This window comes from Merops nubicus, unplaced genomic scaffold (genome assembly GCF_000691845.1).
Source record: "Merops nubicus isolate BGI_N331 unplaced genomic scaffold, ASM69184v1 scaffold2337, whole genome shotgun sequence".
In the NCBI taxonomy this organism is placed as follows: Eukaryota; Metazoa; Chordata; class Aves; order Coraciiformes; family Meropidae; genus Merops; species Merops nubicus.
In genome coordinates this window covers 9651-30254 of record NW_008620898.1, presented here as the reverse complement: position 1 = coordinate 30254, position 20604 = coordinate 9651, and the positions used below count along the sequence as shown (strand labels likewise).

At 38.9% G+C, this 20604-nt stretch overlaps 1 protein-coding gene across 1 annotated transcript in view; it reads right to left on the bottom strand.

Moving 5' to 3' along the window:
• Positions 1 to 19551, bottom strand: part of TMEM182 (transmembrane protein 182) — a 19608-nt gene extending 57 nt beyond the window's left edge. The window contains exons 1-5 of the mRNA XM_008944251.1: positions 19195 to 19551; positions 18695 to 18794; positions 17205 to 17303; positions 8591 to 8728; positions 1 to 161 (exon numbers count right to left, since the gene is read on the bottom strand). The exon at positions 1 to 161 is cut by the window's left edge and continues 57 nt beyond it. Of these exons, the coding sequence (XP_008942499.1) occupies positions 1 to 161; positions 8591 to 8728; positions 17205 to 17303; positions 18695 to 18794; positions 19195 to 19335 (639 nt within the window). The 5' untranslated portion in view covers positions 19336 to 19551. The remainder of the gene's footprint in view (positions 162 to 8590; positions 8729 to 17204; positions 17304 to 18694; positions 18795 to 19194) is intronic.
• Between the last annotated feature and the right edge of the window lie 1053 nt (positions 19552 to 20604).

Here is a 20604-nt window from a genome sequence, read left to right as displayed (position 1 = left end):
AAAAAACACTCCTACAGGAGCCAGCATAAAAGACCAGCCATAACGCACATAAACAGCAAAGTCTGGACAATCCAGTTTTTTCATATATGTGTAGCTTTCCAGATCAGCCATCGCCTGGACCCAGATGACATACATCACAACTACCAGTGAAAACAGGATACCTGGAAAAGAAACACAAGGTTTTAACAACAGAGTGTGAGTCAAAGGCTGGGTGCATTTGCTGTAGTACCTGGAAACCCATCAATGCTCGAGACCCCATCTGCAAGGTACAGTCAACCACCACTGCATATTTTTTGCCTTTGGCTTCCTCTGACAAGCACTATCTCCATCTTGCTTCTGATATGCTCTGAAAGGCATACTCCCAAAACACAGGATGTATCTGGGTTTGGTAGGCAGGCTGAAACACAGGTGTGTTTAGGGACAAAATACAGGCAGGTTATTTACTGTTGTGAATTCAGGAGCCAAGGAAGGAGGAAGGAGGGAGGATGGGACTGCCTGGAAAAAAAAAAAAGAACTTTACTTTTGCTTCCTAAACTCTGACATTGTTTCTATCACAGCCTTTTGGATGAGATATGAAAAGGGGAAAGGGGTGGAAAAGCTTTCTGTCATCTTCACCTCTCTACATTTGCTTCCTTTTTTTTCTATGAAAAGGGCTTTGTTCAGAACATATTAACTTCAGAGTATTCTACTCAAATATTTTGCAGTCAAATTCAGATGTATTTCATTCAAAATCCTCCACATTAGAAAAGAAGTTCCTGAAACAGGAACAAAACCCAACAGTAATAAAATAATAGCTATGAAGCAGGCTATTAGTATTAACCTCAGATTGGATACAACAGTTTCCTGGAATGAATCCACAGCCTTTTCCTGACCACTCCTCTGAAAGGCCTTTGGATTGTTTACACATGATAGTAATAGACCACATGTCCTTACAAACTTTGTTAATCTCTTTGTTACTATACACCAGAAGGAGATATAAGAAGAAAGTGCTTTCTGAAGTATCAGTTGCATGCCTAATATTTCATTTCACTTTGGAGGCATGTGGACACTTGAGAAATGCAAGCTTGCAGCACAGATGCTCCAGCAGAAGATTTGCTGGAAAACTGAGGGCACAAGTCTGAATTTTTTGCATGCTCCAGCCTGTACCCACTTGCTCCCTGAGCTCCAGCTGTCACAGCACACTTACAGCAGCAGCACTATCTATTCCAACAATACAATATTTGGAAGACACCACTCCATCATGTTCTTATCCCAGGATGTTTAGGTGCCTCACTAAATCCACAAGCCAGTGCACACTCCTGGGAACACTTATTGCCAAACTTCAGCCTACAGGCTGTAGAGCTGTAGACTACAAGTCAAAGGTATTTGTGGTCTCTTCCCCAGCCTCCTAAATATTTACAATGCAGCCCTGAACAAACAAGGCACTTGAGGCAAAACCCACAAACACACTTTGTAAGCAAACACGGGCAGGCTCCCAGCCTGTTCTGGAAAGCTGTCACTGCTGCCTTTCCCCATGCTCACCTTAAAATGCTGCCTCACCACCTTCTTTCCATGCCCTTCCTACCCACTTCCCAGGAAGCAACTCTGATCATTGCTCCCTCATTTGCTTCAGGCAAAATCAGACAGCTTAGCTGCAGCACTTTAAATTGGTGATGTGGCGACATTCTTGTTGGCACTTTAGGGTCAAAATGTAATAGCTCTACAATCTGGACATCTCGAATGTCTGACAGGTGAGAGCTCACGACTCAGTGCTTGTGAACACTACCTTTTGAAGCCCACCAAAAAAATGAGAAGTAGTTAACCCGAGGCATAATCAGAACGTGACTGAAAATCCCAAAGGATCTGTGATTTTTGTGAGGCTGAAAGGAAGTAGAAAAACTAAATAAAGGAGGAGGCAGACACATTTCCTGCCTATGAAATAAACTTCCAGGATTACATTTTTAGCTGGGGCTCAGATTCCTAACAATGTTTAAAAAAAAAATCAACATTCAACTCTAAAAGGCATAAATTCAATTTTGAAAGTATCTTACCAAAGTAAAACTCAGTTTTGATGGAATCTAGTACTATGCTTGTATTAAACATAAAACTGGTGAAACAATCAGAGAGAAGGATCACCTTAGGGCCAGACACAAAGAATAAGACATTAAATTGAAGACTCTCCAAATATAAGTCAAATTGAGAAGAAGATTCCTAAAACAGAACAGCTAATGATAACAGATAATGTAGGCAACATAGGAAAACTAGAATCAAACAGAGCTAGCAATTTTTGATGTAAAAAGTAAAAAGATTCTGGGCCAAATTCACAAATGGAATGAGATCTGGAGTTTTTTTCAAAACTTCAACTGAAAAAAAAAAATACAGCCCAAAGATTTGGAAAGATACATTAATAATATGGCAAAGTCCCTATGAACATGGGAATTTGCCTCTTCTGATGGCTGTGCCTGTGCATTTTCAAACGTCTATAGTCTTCTAATTTGTTCTCTACATCAGGGCAAACGTAGTTCAAAACAATAATAATTACACAAGGTACTGATGCACATTCCCTGAATATAGCAGCAGTAAGTATAGACAAGTCTTGCACATCTGGAATGGCCTCCACCATTGTGGGCAGATACAAAGTTAAATAGCCCAGTTAGTCATTAATCTCAAAATGGACATCCCTCACTCTTCGGGCAGTCTGAAGCAACACCTTCTAGGTGGTTAAATTAGAGCCAACACTATCTAGGTGCAAAATAGCAAGCCAGTGCTGCCAGTGGTAAAACAACTCCAGGGGAGAGAAACTCCACCGGGTGATTTCACAGCAAGCTGTTAATACCTGCGTGTGGCAAATTGTTGGGTATGGAAATTGGCTGAAGAAATGTATGTCAAGCAGAGATAAATGTCTTTCTTTAAAAGAAAAGAAAAAGAACGGGAGAATATGTAAGCTCTCTTAGTTAATTAAGGCACTGAAGGAGTATTTAAGGGTTCTCACTATCTGCTAATGGAGGCTAATTAGTAGGTGTATTGCTTAGAGTGTTCAAGAAATGTCTTGAACAGGAGAATCAGGCTGAGTGAAAACTGACCATGTCCTGTGGCCTCCAACAGCATTTCATTCATTAGTGCTCCGTCTGCCTAATTTTCACGGAGTTATGATTCCACGGGAGTTAAGCACTTAGGCAGGAGTTTACTGAATATATATTTATTCTGGGAAACCTGTTCCTGTAGCCTTGCACTGACTATTATGAATGCCATGAACTCTCACAACCAAGCTCCAAGGCAAAACTCCTGAGATAGGAAAAAAAACCTCCCCAATTTCCTGAAGCAAGTATTTTTATGAACAATACTTGCTATGATGTATTTCTACACTTTCAGCATTTAGACCTTTTGCATAGCATGTGGGTGTCCATTTGCCCTTGCCTTTTAGTGAATATAAAATAAAACAGCAGTTGGATGAATCAGGAATGATGGGAGAAATTATTCCTAGAACACAAAATATGTCTGAGAGAGATTAAGACAAATAAATACTTCCCTCCTCCTCCATTTTCTTTCTTTTTTTCCATTTTGCCTTTTTTTTTCACCACACACGTTTGATACACAGCTCTGTGCAGTGTGATAAGACGTGGCTTCTCTGAGGTCACTCTTTTCTGTCTCTTGCATTTATTCTTTTGAATTTCTTTCAAACAAATACTTGTGCATATTGCAGAGGAGAAAGAATACAGAACCTTTAGAAAAGTCTCTGAATTCAAGAAGCAGTTTGCTGGCCTTTAGTAGTTATTCTTCCCACGTAGAAATGCCTTTCACTTGTCAGTGGTGAATGGCTGTTTATGGCACGAATCTTTTACTATGCAGACACGAAGACAACAGGTGCTGGAAAGAATGATGTGAGCTTTTTACTCGTGCCTAGAAGTTTAGAACTCTTTATCTCACTTGAGGAAAACTTGCATGTGTGCCTGTGTATATATATTCTTTTTCCAATTGCATTTTTCTGTTCTTGTCCTTACTACAGATTCTACCACCTACCTTGGCCTCTTATGACCTTTATTCCAAAAGTATCATTGACATTCCACTCTGAAGTACGTGCAGAGGATCCAACTTAAGAGTTATGGGAGTTGGCACATATCTCTGAAGACAGATTTTTGTCCTCATCGAGGAGCTAGAATTAAAATATCAGCTTTTTTTTCACTCTTTTGGCAGGAAGCAGAAGTCATGCTTCTACTTCTAATCTTGCTGCTTCACCAGGGTGTGATTCTGTAATGCCCTGTGCTCATCCTGGGGGCTTGCCTGTTTGACATCAGTACAAGAGGACACTTTTCACCACCACCCAGGCAGGAACAGGTCCAAGGTAATTATGAACTTTATTGAAGGCTGCTCCAAGGGATTATTTTATAGCAGATTTCCCTTCTATTCCTATGACCTTTGAGGCAACTATGAGGCTTCTTACAGTCTGTACTGCTGTAGCTGTTCTTGATCCACCCTCTGATGTTGTAGATGTGGAGGTGTGGCTGCAAAGACAGTGCTCAAGTCACTGACTGGTTTCATTGAGCTGATAGGCAGTTCCTTCACCACAGGTGTAGCAGCTCTGGTTTCACCTGCAGCCTCAGGTAGTTCATGTGGTTGCAGAGCTTAACAGGGAAAGCAGTTCATCCACATGGGCACCAGAGGTATTGGCAGAGCCCCTGAGCCCTTGAGTGGGTAATTAAGCTGCTGTGAGGGGAGAGGTAAGGGCAAAGGGCCCACGTGATGATGTTCTCAAATCTGCTGCCCAGGGGATGAAAACTGTAAAAAAGCTGTTACACACTGTACAATGGCTCCTAGCTTTGTAGCTAGTGCTACAAGACCCAGAACTTCAGGAGAACAGACTTCAGCCTATTCAGGGAAGTGGTAGGCAGGATCTCAAGGGGGGCTGCCTTGGAGGATAAAGGATGCCTTGAAGGACAAAGGAGTCCAGAAGAACTGTTTTTTCCTCACAGAAAACTTCTTTAAAGCACAATAATTGTCCCTTCCAGTGTGCAAGAATTCAAGCAGGTCTGGCAGAAATGGAGGTTCATCTCATAAAGAACTGCATTAGCAAGAACACAATCATCAGGTCTGAAAATACTATTATTATTCTCCTTTACTCTGCATTTGTGCCATTGTAATTGGAAAACTGGTGAGTTTGAGGCCCCCTTGGTGAAAGAGAGAGATTGATAAACTGAGGTGATGACCACCAAGATGGTGATAGAGAACAAGGAGAGGCTGAGTGAGCTGGGGAGTTTTAGTCTAGAAAAGCAGTCTTAACCTTTCTAAATGGAGTTATGGAGAAGATGGGGATGGACTCTTCAGAGACCTGCACACTTGCAAGGATCAGACACAGTGATCACAAGCTGCAGCAAGGACAATTCAGGTGGATACAAGGAAAAGAAAAAAAAAAAAAAAGAAAAAAAATCAACAAACCAAACCAAACAAAACCCAAACAAAACCCAAACAAAAAATTTTTCACAATTAAGTTGGTCAAAGTGGGACAAGTGCCAGTAGATGCTGTGGAACATCAATTACTGGAGATTTTAAAAACTTGACTGGACAAGGCTCTGAGCTGCCTCCTCTAACTTTGATGTGATTGCCACAAGAGGTCTCTTCCAACTTAAATTTATTCTGTGTCACTTAGGATCTCTGTCCACTCAATAATATCTTCAGCTGCTTTATGAGCCCTAAGATGGCACAGCAGACCATGTTACAAGCTGTTCGCTTCAGCTGAGGCAGAGATTTTATCTTCTACCTAATTTGTCTATTAAGGTTGCAAAAGGATACAGCTATTTCAGTCCAACAGCAGGTATTAAAATTGCTTCAAGTAACTTTTTTCTTTAAAGATATTTAAGTAGGAAAATGACTGACCTTCCCATCTTGGAGATCTCCACAGAAAACCTGTCTTGTCTAACTTCTTTCACAGAAACCTACTATTCTCTCCAGTGCAACACCTACTTAACTTTGTGATAAGACAGCATCCAGGCCCTTTCAAAACTATGTATGTAATTCCTTTTCTTCTTCAAATCAATATGATGGTTTATGTCTTACAGGAACTCTAACTTCACCTATGATATGAGTCACATTACCTCTTTTCATTTTCCCATTAGGTCTGTGTTAAAATAGATTCACACCCTGGCTGCATCCTGATCACATGTTGGTATGAGTGGTAAACATACACCACTTCTCATCACTCTCCCCTTCCATGCCCTGTTTGCCTTTGGGAGCTAGTAAACAAACAGGCTCTCTAGTCCTGAAGGAGGTGAGAGAGGAAGGGGTCAAGGCATTAGGGAACACAGCAGAGCACAAACAGGCTCTCTAAAACACTCCTCTTCTGCATCAGGTTCTACCTTATCTTGATTTGCCCCCAAGTTATCCCAGATGTAAGACATTAGCTATTGTGAGGAATTCCTATTGGGAGAGAAAGAGAGAGAGACATTCCATGCTGTCACAACTTTGGATCTGAGATTCCTCCTTACCCTCCATTTAACACAACGGGTCATTGATTATGAACACCAGAGGAACCAGGGTTGTTGCCCAAAACATCCCACAGTTACTGATAATGCAAAGTATTTATAAGGTCTTCTTATGTACGTATGGTCACATCCACCAGCATGACTTTAATTCATTATATAATGAAACCCTCACCTTCTCTATGGGAGTACTTGTGAGATGTGCTGAGAGCAACAACCTTTTTTTAATGTTTTTGTGGGTGATCTGAAGCATTGGATAGGACAAAGATATTTACAGTAAGTGTCTTCCCCAGGCAGCCCTGCCCTACTGGTGGGACTGAGAGTAGATACAGAAGAGCTTGGTGAGGAACCATGTCCCCCTGCCCAAGCCAAAATGTCTTCTGCAAGGTGAATGGCACCAGGGTCCTATATTCTGCTGCCACCACTACCTTTTGGCAAATCATAGTAGGATTTTCCTAAATATCTTTGCTTTTCAACAACAACAATGCAAACAGTAAAAATAACACTGCTCTGCTCTGAAGCCCTGATTGAGAATGGTCCTGAAGTTGAAAGACAACACATATATAGAGCATAAAAAGTCAGGATTTACCCTGAAGCACATCTGCTCTATAGGAACGAAGGGTGAGAGGGGCAAAAAGACAAGTCCAAGGCCACACACTGGGATAATAAAGTTCACTTAACTTCACAGTCCCCAAAAAATTAGTCTCTCTGGATTCTCTCAGTAAAAGAAAGAGAGGTGTAGGGTTCCTCCACAGTGCATTCATCTGATCCAATTAGGCCCCTCTTTCAGGATGAAATGAATCCCCAGCTGGAAGAACCTCTTACATGCCCACTGTTCTGACTGCCAGGGAATGTTATTGCCTCTTGCAGGCCTCCCGGGGAAGCCAAGGGAGACTAGCACAGACTTGGGCATCTAATTTTCCCCTGCCTAAATGAGAGTAGATGAAGTGACAAGGAGTGGAGAACACACCTGTTACTTCACACCTCTGCCCATCAGTTCATGGTGTCTTTCAAGTGCCCTCTTCCTCTCTAACAGCCTCTGCTACTTTCCAGGGACAGCTGAATTTTTTTACAGATTACAAACGCAGAAAAAGAGCAGAACTCACACGGGCTCTTACCCTGCATATTAGTGACAAAAACCATTGAAATATCTTAGGATTTCCATCAGACTACGAGTATTTTTTGTGTGTCTTTTTAAAGTGTGGAGGAGTAATTGTCAACGGATCAAATGCAAGTATGCAGGATTTTTTTCAGCAATTATAAAATACTTCCCACACTTCAGTGAAGGTCCTTTAAAAGGGAACAGTGGTCACTAGGTACCTGTGAGGAGCTGTGAGGTGAGGCAGGTAACACAGTCAGGGGGTCAGTAACAGAAGCAGAAAGAGAACCTGGAACTTTTGGTCCTGACATGAGTGGCCCTACCTGATAACACAGCACTGCTCTCACCCCAGGGCTGCCTTTCACCTGGCTTTATAGGAAAGAGAGCAGTGACTGAGCACATACTATCATTTACATCTTACACAACTCCACCTTACACGCCAGTGTGACGTCTTCCCAGGCTTTTTGAGGTTACTCAGAGTCCCAGAGAGCCACCCTTATCAGCTGAACCCTAGGAGGGTGCATCCTCCACAGTATGCATGGGTTATGAGAAAGGAGGGAATCCAGTTATTTGCCATCTTTCATTCACAGAGGTTTAGAGCTCCCACTTACTCATATGTGACAATAATTTTGTGTAGTCCAATTGCATCAAGAACATTTCTCTGTGTTGGTCATGTGAATGTGCTCTGTCTTCCAATTTCTTTAGAGCCCACCATAATCATCATCTGTGTCACTGATAAAACCCCCTTCTCCTTTTATGCATTCTTCCTGCTAAAAAAGCAGTAATTCCATTATTTGTCCTGGATATTTTTTTGATCTTAATCAGATAAAATTTTAAGTCAGCAGATTTTAGAATAGCTTCATGACTAAGTAACTGTGGAAAGAATTGTCTCCAAAGCAGGCACTCCACAGGCCAAAGGATAGAAGCATATGGTTTTTCTTTCTTCTAACCATGCTTAATATACTTTTTAGTCAAGGAAAATGGAAGAAATCTCTCATCCTTTCTATACTTTATCTGACTGAGCAAACAGTATACCCACCAGCAATGATGAAAAAGCCTCCTCCTGCTTTGTACAGAATGTGGCTGGCAAAAGGAGCTGCACAGATGATGAAGAAACTAGCCATCACAATAGTGAGCACTCCCAGGAGCATAAGAACTGTCCAGAAACCTCGATAAACTGGAGAAAGGGAAGAAGGAAATAAAAAGAATGCAACACTTTTTAGAACTTCAACAAGTGACATATTTGGTTCACAAATATTTTTCTTTACCCCTTCTCTTTTCACTTTTACTAGTAAGTGAAACATTCATTCTGCTGTGCATATATGTTATATATCATGTGGCCAAATTAGGTTTTAATGCCAGTCCTTATCTGATGTCCATGGAAAACAGGTTGCAAGTTACTGGTAATGTAATCTGTCTGCTTAATATTTAGCAGTGACTTGTAAGATAGCAACCTGACCAAATATATGCTTTTTAGAAAACGGTACACCAAAGCTGTACCAATGATTCTTTGGGACAAGTGATTGGACTGACAGGATACAATTGTTTTACCAAAACTGTCTGGGAGAAGCAGAGAGCTGCAACATCTTGACATTCTTAGTGCTCAGACCATATCACCAACAGCAATCTGTAAGTTCTCTACAATTTACAACTGGATAATTCTCCTTAAATATAGTCATCTTCCATCGATGGAAGTCTACAGTAGGACAGGGGAGAAGCTCAAAAAATGTAAACCAGGCTTCTGAAAAACAGTGAAGTATTTGAAAGCAGCCTATTCCTGCTCTAAAGCCCTTCATATGCTATTACATTCAAAATGCAACGTTTCAGAAGCCCCTGTTAGACACTGCCAAGCAGTGCTGAATTAATGGATGCAGCTGGTGATAAATGAGCCGAGAGTTTTGTGACATACTCTGGCCAAAAGAGTCTTTCTAACAATTATTTTTTTAGCTGGTTAATTGCACATTCATTTAACAAAGTCATCATTTTACAAATGCTACAAGAGTGACATAAATTTCTCCCATGAATTTAAAAATTGGTACATTAACACAACCCATTAGTGAAATTATGAGTTGCGAAGATCTCCATCATCAGATCTTAAAATCTTGAAGCATTGACAATTCAGTCAGTGAAAAACATTTCCACCCAACTGAGGGGAAGCATATAAGCCAGCTGGCAAGTCACGAGAAGTGAGTCACAAAAGAAACTGCCACTTATCATTTGACAGCACCTACTTACTGTTATGGCAAAACACAACCAAGCAACTATTATACTGGTTCATATTCTGGAAGTTTCAAATCCATACAGCTTGTTAGAGCTAGCTATTCTGGAATAATTTGGGTTTGCTCTCGTCTGAAATCTGAAGGTGTAGTAAACATTATCTGCTCATGCTTCCCACTATGTTCAAAATGTGTTTGAAAAATCTATAGTTTTTAACTCGACCAGCTTAACTCATGATAAGGTAAACACCATCTTGCTTCTATCAGCCTTATAAATGTATTGGTTAGATCATACTCAGCACAACACAGTAGCCACACTTTTTAAATAAAGTCCCTTTTAATTCAGGCAAACGTTCAGAGACATAATTTTACACCACCCTGACAGCAGATTTGGGCATAGGAAAGATGAATGTCTCAGAAAGTAGCTGGCAGAAGGGTTAAAATTGTGTTTTGGTTCATACCCAACAGAAGTCTTCTTTCCACATAAAGAAAAAAAAAAATGGCAATAGTAGGTAAGAAATAAGGCTGTGGCTCAGCAAAGCTGTTGTGTGTATTTTGCTTTAAGTACTCTACCTCTTATGGGATTTAGGCACCTATTTAAAGTTAAACACATAGTTAAATGATTCACTTAATGCAAATGGACAGTGAATGGAGACCTAGAAAGGTAAATCTCTCAAGTCTTTCAGTCTTGGGTCTCTGAAGCAATTTCATATTATTTTACTCATGGGGCTACTTTGCTAAGCTTCATTGCAGTCCCCAAATCCATGGGACATTACCTCCTCATTTAAAACCTAATACCGCTAAATCAGTCCATAACCACCCAACTCTTTTACATGGATGGCCCAAGGTACTTCAAAGTCATGCTACATAATAGGACACATAGGCCAAAATGGACCTTGAAAAAGCTTTCTTTGATATCATTATGGTCAGACCCCTAAGTCATACAGCACTGGTTCTATTTTCTGAATGGATGAGGACACAAGATTCTTCAGCATTACAAAATCAGAATGCAATTTCATTATCTGCTCCTCATACAGGAAGCTTTCACCTCTGTTTCAGTGAAAATTTATCAGAAAAGCTTTATTTGTTCAAATATTCCTGGAAACGGAACACAAAAGGAGTACAAATGTAAATGATGACAATTTGTTTAATCCTCTCTGCAACTATGCAAGAGAAAAGCTGTTTCTCTGCTCCAACAGGATAACTATTTTAAGCATGACATGTAAAGTACTGATTTGACTTAGCTACCACCTGAAATAAGCTTCCACTCTATTTCTCTAGAAATAAATATTTACTCTAGACAATCATAGATAAATCCTGATGATCCTCAAACTTGTTTATCCAGGTAATTCCATCATAAAGTATCTGTTAGAAAATAGAATATAGTTGACAGGTAAAAAGTCTCCAAATCTATGACTTTTCAGGAAAAAGATTACCCCCTTTAACTTGCAAGACAGTAAGTCATTTGGATCATTTGTAGGACAGGTCTGAGGAAATAGTTTAAGATTCTTTCTTTAGTAAGGTAGTTAAAAAGCAATCATTCTTCTGCAAAGAAGACTTCACTTATTTCATGCTCAGACCATTTTTGCTCAGACTACATTTCCCATCTTCTCTGCCTAGATGGGCAAGATCAGTTCTTACAGGGCTAATCACTCAAAATTACAATGCAGCCCTTCTGCTGTCATTTAGCTTAGCTGGCATCTACAGGTGAACACAAAAGAGCTGGCTGAAATGAAACCTTCCTAAGAATGAACCTACTCTTCAAGTCAGAGACTTTGCTGCTCTGAGATTGAGCTGAACCATGACAGATAGAATGCAACAGAAGATGCTGCTTTGAATTATGCTTCCTTATATCCCAGGAAAAGGGCTGACATTGATCCCAGCAGCCTCTTTCAAGAAATAATTATTCAGTGTACCTATACAAAACATTAACAGAAGTTTGCAAAATTTGAAGTCTCCCTGAAGCAGTTCATAAGATAACCTGTGCTCTGGTCCAGATGACAAGGAGCACCTTTGCCTACTTCACAGAGATGTCTGAGTCAGGTACCCCAAACACATGCATTATTCCAAGTGTTTCTTACAACAGGAGAAATAAAGTACAAGCACTGCTGCTGAGTCCAGGGTAAATCTATCTGCAGTGTTTATCTTAGATGCCATTGCTTTGTGTTGCAAGAGTGCTAAACAGAAGGTTCTGTAACTTGTCTTGGTAAGCTGCCCCTTTGCTGGGTACATTTGCCTTGGCAGTGACAGGCAGGCCTAAAAATAAAGTAGTACTTAGAAGAAAAGAGGAGTACACACTGTATGCGTGTCTCTGAGCTCTGCACCACTCAGCCTGCATACTATGGGAACATGAGAGCTGCAGCATATTCCTTCAAAACTGCATGGCCTGTGGTTTTCCCTTGCTACTTGTTTTTCTCCCTAGAAATTCTTATTTATGCCCCTGGTTTTGAGAAAGGGACCAAATTTTTGAGAAACAGCTGAAAATCATCAAAAGCTCTTTTTTCTAGTAGAGTAGATCCCAGCATGAATTATAAACTGAAGCTACAGATTCATATTTTAAGATGAAAGACAAGCAATAGGATATTTGACAAAGTTACACAGCTGTACCACCTACAACTCACACTTATTGTGTAGTAGTATGGCCTATCAAAAACAAACAAAAAAAAACCCAGCCACTTAATATTGAATGTAGTATCAATATGAATTATTAAGCACTACAAAACTGAAAAACCTTTTGAAGCAGGTGTGAGTACAGTGCTGCATAACCATTAGTAAGCACAGGCAAAATGACTCAGAAAAGTTGCATTAGATTTTCACCCACGAGCTCACATTTTAAAACTAATCTTTCCTATTATTTGACTGTGGTTTGTGTTACAGAGTATGTATTTTTTACCTCTCTATTTCATGTCAGAGATATTAAATGTTTTTGGCAAGACTACTGTAACACACAATATAAAATACAGTGAAAGGTGAAGTGTCTGAACTGCTCCATATCAGGAGCATCTTCTCTGCAGATAAACAACTGTAAATGAGATCACAGATCTCAGCAGTGCAGAAGACACACCTAGCAACACAGTAAACCTTGCAGGACCTCAGTTTCACTAGTACCTTTACTAGTGTAAAGTACGAGTACCTTTCACTAGTACCTTTACTAGTGTACTACCTTTACGAGATAACACTCTTTACTATTCCTTAGTAGTAATATTTTTGGTTTTTTAAATAACCTTAACAGTAAAACAAATACAATGTTCACAGTATGACTACATTGCTTTTTTTAAATACTTCTTGCTTTATCACTGTCGGGTGGCTGGGGAGTTCTCCTTTAGTAAATGTATGGTATTACAATTTCTCATGGGCAATTATGTGACTTTATTACATAGCACTTTTTTTCCCTAGAAATAGACTTCTGCTAACTATACACTGTACAACTTTTATTTTCAGATTTAATTGCTGATATTTTCTAGATTAAGTTAATTTCAACCCAGCAAGAAACCTACCAATAAATCTGATCACATCATTTTAGATACAGCACTCGCTGAACCAGAATTTCACTCCAATCCTATAAACATTGTGTATTCTACATTATATTAGGCACTACTTCAAATGCTGCCAATGTGTTTAGTACTGGACAAAATAAGAAATTTATAGGGAAAAAAAAGTACTACAGCTACAAACCAGAGCATTAAACTAATGTGTCAGCACAGCCCCATTAAATGGCTTCCAATATAGCTTCAGAAAGTGCTGGGACAATTTACACCAGTTAAGGAACTATTGCTTATTTCCAAATAAAGTTGAAAAAAAAAAAAAGCCCCAAAAATAAAATTAATTACTTGACTAAGTGCTAGATTTTGCATTTCTTTTTTTTTTTAGGAATAATCTCACTATAGCCAATGAGACTACTTGTATGAGTAAGGACTTTCTACATTTTTTAAAAACAGGCCTAGTAGTCCTGTAGTCCTTGAATGTCAGTGATAGCATCATACCATGCATTAACCTAGCTAGCAATGAATTATTATTTAAGTAATATACTACTATGTTTTCAAAATAGCCTGACAGGATAACCAATCTGATTATGACTATAGAAATATGTTTATTTTAGAATGGAGAGGTCACTACTCTGGCACTTTTATGGTGTGGGCTAATTTAAATTTTTTTTTATTTCTAGGTTGTAGTTCATTGAACAGAAGTTTGTGTATCACCACATAAATAAATCTGCTGGCAACACAATGAGGTGCTGTCTAAGTTTACTCAAGAGCTGCACTCTATAATAGCTGTTACTATAAACCACTGTAGCATCACAGAAAGTCACTAGAGTCAGGCTTCCCCTGAGTTCATTTAGATGCCATTTCAGATTAAGATAAATGACATGGCCTACAAATTTCTTTAAGCACATTAACCATACGTGGTGGTTACCACAGCTGTGGACTACACCTTACACTGCAGGTAGGTGAAGTCCTCCCCACTTCGCCAAGATATTTCACAAAACCAGTGAATGAACAAAAACAGTATAGCTGAGATTAAAATATACAGCAAGCTGCAATTTAAAACAGTGCTATCTAATCCTTCAAAGCTGATCATGCATCTGACAGTAATGATGAAAAGAAATCCGAGACATTAATATATGCATTCAAGTCTTCAATATAAGCATTACTGTAGGCTTCTCTGTCTTTACATTTCCATCTAAGGCAACAATACTTGACACCAAGAGCTCATAGTCTAGGTTTATACACCAGGATGAACCAAGCCTTTGATCTGAAGCTTTGTAAAGTGTACTATAACACTAACCTTCAAGGTCCTCAGTGTTTTGAGTCTTTTGGGAACTATCACACAAACATAAAACCAACACAGAAAAAGATGTAAAGAAGTGAGGAGGGGGTAGACTGAGCCTCTGGAATTCTGGCCCAGAAAAGCTCTGAGAAAAATTCCTACTGACACTAAAGCCAAAGGAGTTACGTCCACAGAGAACTTGGTCCAGACATGGCACTCAAAAATCATCACAGATTTTATGCTCTTTGGGAAATTTATCTTTGCCTGAGCCTTTCTAACTGGATGGCAAAATGGCACTCCACCAACAAACCACACCTGAATTTCCACTATGGGCTGCACTTAAATCCAAATTCCTCTGGTAAGGTCCTAAAGTCTCTTAAGCCAAACAGTGTGAAAAGTCACGTGCCTTTGCTTGCTCAGAAACTAACAGTTCTGCTAACAGAAAGTTAAAGATTTTTAGAAAATTGTATTGTACAATACAATATGTTTGATTTTTCTAATGAAGTTTAAAGATTTTTATTCACCTGTTTATTTTACTATGAAAGAGCAAACTAAGTATTTCTCAGATGACAGAACATTTCCTCTCCACTCCTAATTAGAGTAGGACTTGAGAGGCTCACTAAAAACAAAGTGATAGACACGTATTGGAATTTTCTGTATTTATCCCCAAAAATGAATATGTTGAGCAAGCTATGGCCCATGAAAATAATAATAATGTATAAAGAAACAGCAACAGAACCATAAAAAAAGTGACAGTAATCTCAATCTTTTCCTAGTCCCTTTTGTTCTATGTTTAGCTGATGCAAGGTATTAGATGCAGCCAACTGGATATACAAATAGTTGATGAAACCTTGTTCTTCCTGAGATCAAACCAAGGGCTTTTGCCACTGGCTTTTACAGAGAAATACTTCCTCTGCTGTGAATCAAGAAGATGATAATCTTCAAATATTTACCAGCTACAGTTGCAGCAAGGTTTTAGAAACTTGTTAGCCTAATATTGTGGGCAGTACTGTCAAACTATACTAAAGGAGAAACCAGTTTTGAACACACAGACGACATGACAACATAACCTTCTCCATGAAAAGTTGTGATTCTTGAACAAGCATACCTGGTCTAGTAAATAATTCAGCTTGGATGCTGAAAATGAACTGGAGGCATAAAAAAACCCCACCCTCTTCAGTTTTAATGAGCTCAAAAGCAATTCAACTGTATCTATTTATATAGCAGGAGTGGCTCTGAATATACTCTACCTGGGCCAGCATCTATGGTACAGCTCTGTATATTTTTAATCTCCTAATATGAAATATAGATAGGAAAATTATATTTGAGCAGTGGTTCTTTTGGCAAATATTAACTGAAATTAATTAAAATTTTGATAATATTCCTTCTCCTTTCCTTATTCTTTGTTTGTCCACTTTTGTGTAATCATGCAATACAATTTGAGGATCCTTTGTGAATGTATGAGTGAATGGTGGAATATAAACTCGGTCTAGATTATTAGGAGCGGATGACTCAGTCACTTTGTAACAAGAAGATAAAGTGTTCTAGATGTGCTGTGAAGTTACAGACTAGAATAGTGAGGTCTGAATTCTGCCTGGACTAAAAATTCATAATTTCTAAAGATTAACAGAACCATCATCAGTCCAATTTACTTTCTTTTTTCATGCCTGCAGTGTAAAAATTGTACTCTAAAGACACTTCAAAGTTAGCAAAGGTATAATTACAGCTTCAGGACAGGGAGGGATCACTTAAGTCACCAAGTCAGCGAGCACAGAGACAGGCAGCACTGACACATCACGGGTTATTTAAAAAGTCATATGAAATAGGTATCAAAAATTATTTACTTCAAATATGTTTGCACAAAGCTCTTGATCTGATGAACTGCAAACAGTATTTTTAAGTAATTTTTAAGAGACGTAGAAACAGACTCTCCCAGGCATTATTCAAACCTGAGGTTTTCAATTACCATATATATTACACATATGGTACAGCACTAGATTTTCTGGGTGTTAACATCTCAGTTTAACATAGTATTCTGAATTATTATAGAGTGTGTATATATATATTTGAGAAGAGCTTAGTTCACAAAACAAAACTGCCCATTGCAACAGTCTTAGGCTACATTATTCATGTATGGCAAACACTGTTTAGAGTAATCTCAACCCCTCAGCTACCTATAGTAGCAATGGCAAGAAGATGGCACATCCAGCAGTCAGTGCAGTGCATCTGAGTTACTGAATAAGCTCAGTGTCAAGGCCCTTCTCCTCCTCCCTCATAAAGTAAAAATGCAATATATTTCCACATGTGGTTGTTTATTTAACAAAAACACAGTTTTCTTGGAATACATGAGAAGAGGCACTTGTTTAATGCATTCAGCCCACGTAAGATACATTCTATGTCAGAGGAAAAAAAAAATTAAAAAGGAAAAATCTCTTTTTTTAGAAATTACTTCCATTCTGCCACCATGCTTAAAGCTAAGCATTCTTTTAAGGGCTTTGCTAAATAGTGTCTTAAATATGCGTGTTGAAAAATTATGAGAAGTATGAAACTCCAAAACTCTTTTAATTAAACTGTGTGGAGCGATAAGGCTGTTTTATAGTGAAGCATCCAAATTGTTTTCTTGAAATTATAGGCACTGTATCCATTTTCAGCTAAAAATAAAATACTTACTGATCGCAGAGTTATAGGAGGTTGAGTTGTGTTCATCTCGGATAAGAGGAAATGGGGACAGGTAAGCATGTGTACAGTTCTTAGAAGGTGACTGGTTAGCTAAAAGTGAAAGAAAGCTAAAGATTAGTATTTTCCCACCTTAACAACAAAATATTTTAAGCCTGTTCTTCAAATGGGCAAACTGAGTTCCGTAGGTCAAGATTCCAGGTTCTTTCCCAGGCAATGAGTTACAGGATTTAGTTTGGTAAGAGACACCAGCCTTGTTATCCAGCCAAGAATATTCCTTAAAGGGCAACACAGATTTGTACTAGGGGAACAGCAAAGCAGCCTTGCTGAAGGCACACTGGAATTTATATGCAGTACATACTTCTGCTTTGATGTTCACATGCACCTTTCTCTTGTGAGGGTTAATTATGTCAGACTCATTATTGCACGTCCCACAAAAAAAAACCCCACACAAACAAAAACAAAAACAACAACAACAAAAAAAAAAAACAACACACAAACAAAAACAACAATAACAAAAAAACCCAAACTAACAGAAAATTACTTTTTCTTCTGTGAAAGAACAATGAAAAATTTCAAGCATTTTCAGAAAGTTTACAGTCTCAACAATTATGATTTTAGGCTATGGAATCAATATCCCCAGAGAAGGGTAATTTCACCCTTTATATTAAATGCTTATAAATATATCACTTTCTTTTTGAAAGATCAAGGTTGAACCACACTTAAATTTCATACTCCTCACTGCAGAATTCTCCAGACATATAACAAGGGGAAATTAACTACAGTGAATATTACATTTGCCACCTAAACCCACGCAATATATTTAGAAAAATATGGGTTATCGAATTCCAGGCCTGTGGAAATCTTGCAATAAAGAGAGGGAGCACTATACCTGTACCTCAAAGGTAGGGTCAAAGACAGGAAAAAAAGTCTTGCTTGACCTCTCCATGGGAGCTTATGGTTGTAAAAGACTAACTGATCTTCCAGAATTCTGGCACGTAGTGAAGGAAAGCAAAGGGTCATCTGTGAATTTAGTAGTGGAATTCTTCTGGCAATGATGTGTCCTACACCATTGTCACAGTGGAACTGTCCATGCCCTCCTTAACCCACTTATGGAACTGGTTGGAGAAACTCTCCAAGCAAAAATTCATGGACCATCCTAACCATTAAGCTCCTTTTTCCTACGTTAGAGACGTAAACAGTCTGTTTAACAGTAAGTGGCAAGAGATTGTCCTGATAAGGACAGACTCAGGTTAACAAGCAGCAATAACACTCACAGTGTAAATTGATAACTAAACACTTTGTCCCAGGTTTTCCTTTAGTACAGCTAACAAAAATGTTTGTCAAGAATTTGTTTTAGGGTCGCTGAAGAGCCAGATCACCAAAGAAGCCATATGAAATCCAGTGATTTGTAAGACAGACAAAAACCCTGACAACAATTTTGAGGACAAACTACTGTAATGTAAAAGGAAAAAGTTACTTACTATACCAAAAATTCCACATGCTGGCATTATTCTCTCCTACATTTCCACTAAACCAGCACCTCCAGAAGAAACCTTCGTGATGGAAAGTGGCCTCTTCAACCTGCAGAGTAAAAAAAAAAATAAAATGAAAAAGCAGCCATCATCATCAATTTTTCAATCGCTAAACTCATCAAGCTTAGATGTTGAGGTAAAACCCAGCACCATCATAATGAAACACAGCCTGTCTGAATATACATTAGCTATAGATGATCTAAACTGTTACACTTCCTCTGAAACACTGTCACATAGCCCAAGGAGTAGTACAACAAAAGACAAATTCATTTTAGAGTTGGTTACAACAGGTTACAAGAGGTTTTGACGTAAGCTTCTGAGCTTCTAAGCCTCCAGGAGGTCAAAATGAGTATAGTCAAAAGTCCATACAGAAGTAAATTCTTAGTGAATAAACACATTCAAGAAACCTATATACAATTCTTGTTGTAAATAGAAATGTCCATACTAACCCCAGCATCTTCAGGTGCTTTTGAACACCTTCCTACTTCCGTAGCCAGAAGCCAATAATCCGTTCCAAATGCCACCAAAAAAAGCAAAACCCCCAGAGCCGCAAAGAAGCCTCCAAAAACTATCCCCACGCTCAGTTTCATTATTGAAGTGGTCTTAGAAAACAAAAACAACAAACCAAAACTTAAGAAGAAACAGTTAAATAAATAAAATTATTGGGACAGGGACTAAAAAGCTGTTTGGAGAACACAGCTCATATCTGAAGAAGTTCCTCTTCTCTTGACTTTCTGCCTGTGCCTTTCTTCCCAGTGCCCTGGGAGTCGATTTGTGTCTCCTAATTTGTGTTCCATGTGGCTGACTCAAGCCTGACAGATGAAAAGGGCCTTCTATTTTAGGACGTTGATGGCAGAACTTCATTCTGTTTCTCTGTCTGGGCGAGGCCAGTCAGAAATAGCTGACCTTCCCCTAACTAATCAGGGATTGACGTGAAATATTATTGCAGCTGGTGCACCAACCCAGTGAAGATGGAAATGGAGTTGCAATGGCTCCGTCCTTTGACATGCACTGTGCTACAGAGCACACAGGGGCAGCAAGGACTTCCAGAGTTCAGGTTTGGTGGGGAATGGCTCTTTGCCTGCTAGCAGGGAAGAAAACACACACACCACTTCAGAAATTACTATAAGTGGCATTACAAAATGAAGGCTGAGATCTTTTTTATGGAACTTTAAGAAATTGAAGAGATGCTTTTGAAAAATCCTAAACTTTGCTACAAATAAAGTTAGCTTTAATATTTTACATCTTAAAGTAATAGCTTTGACAACACTAAGCATTTAACTGCTTTATTTATTCAGATGCATCCTACTTGCATATGTCACAAATGCATGCAATTAAAAATTCCTCCTAGCACCTGATAAAGAAATTTTGACTTTTTTTTTAAAAAAAATTAATTTTCCCATATATATGCTTCGGCCATGTTGAAAGGTGATGAAGTAACACGATTAAATTTCAAGGATTCACTGCACAAGAAAAAGGCTTTTTCAACATCTTTTCATGCCAAGCAGTCCTTGTCAAACACCTCTAATGGATTACAGGGTGTGCTTCTGTACAGATTTGTTGAGTTTGAACTATGCACCAGATCCTACAGTCCTTACCCAATAAAACTTCATCGTCACTACCGATCAACAGAGTAGAAGATATTGCACTGACATCCTGTGCTAGCAAGTTCTGGGATCAAGAGAAGGATACAGTCATGTTAGTCCAGAAAACATTTGTCACAAAATATTACTGCAGCAGACTTAGGTCTCCAGAGGGACCCCTACTTCAAATAACCCAGTACCTGTCTGGACAGTGCAGCAGGGTGCTCAAGGAGAGCAAGAAAAAGACTGTCTACAGCTTATGCTCATTTCCAGGCA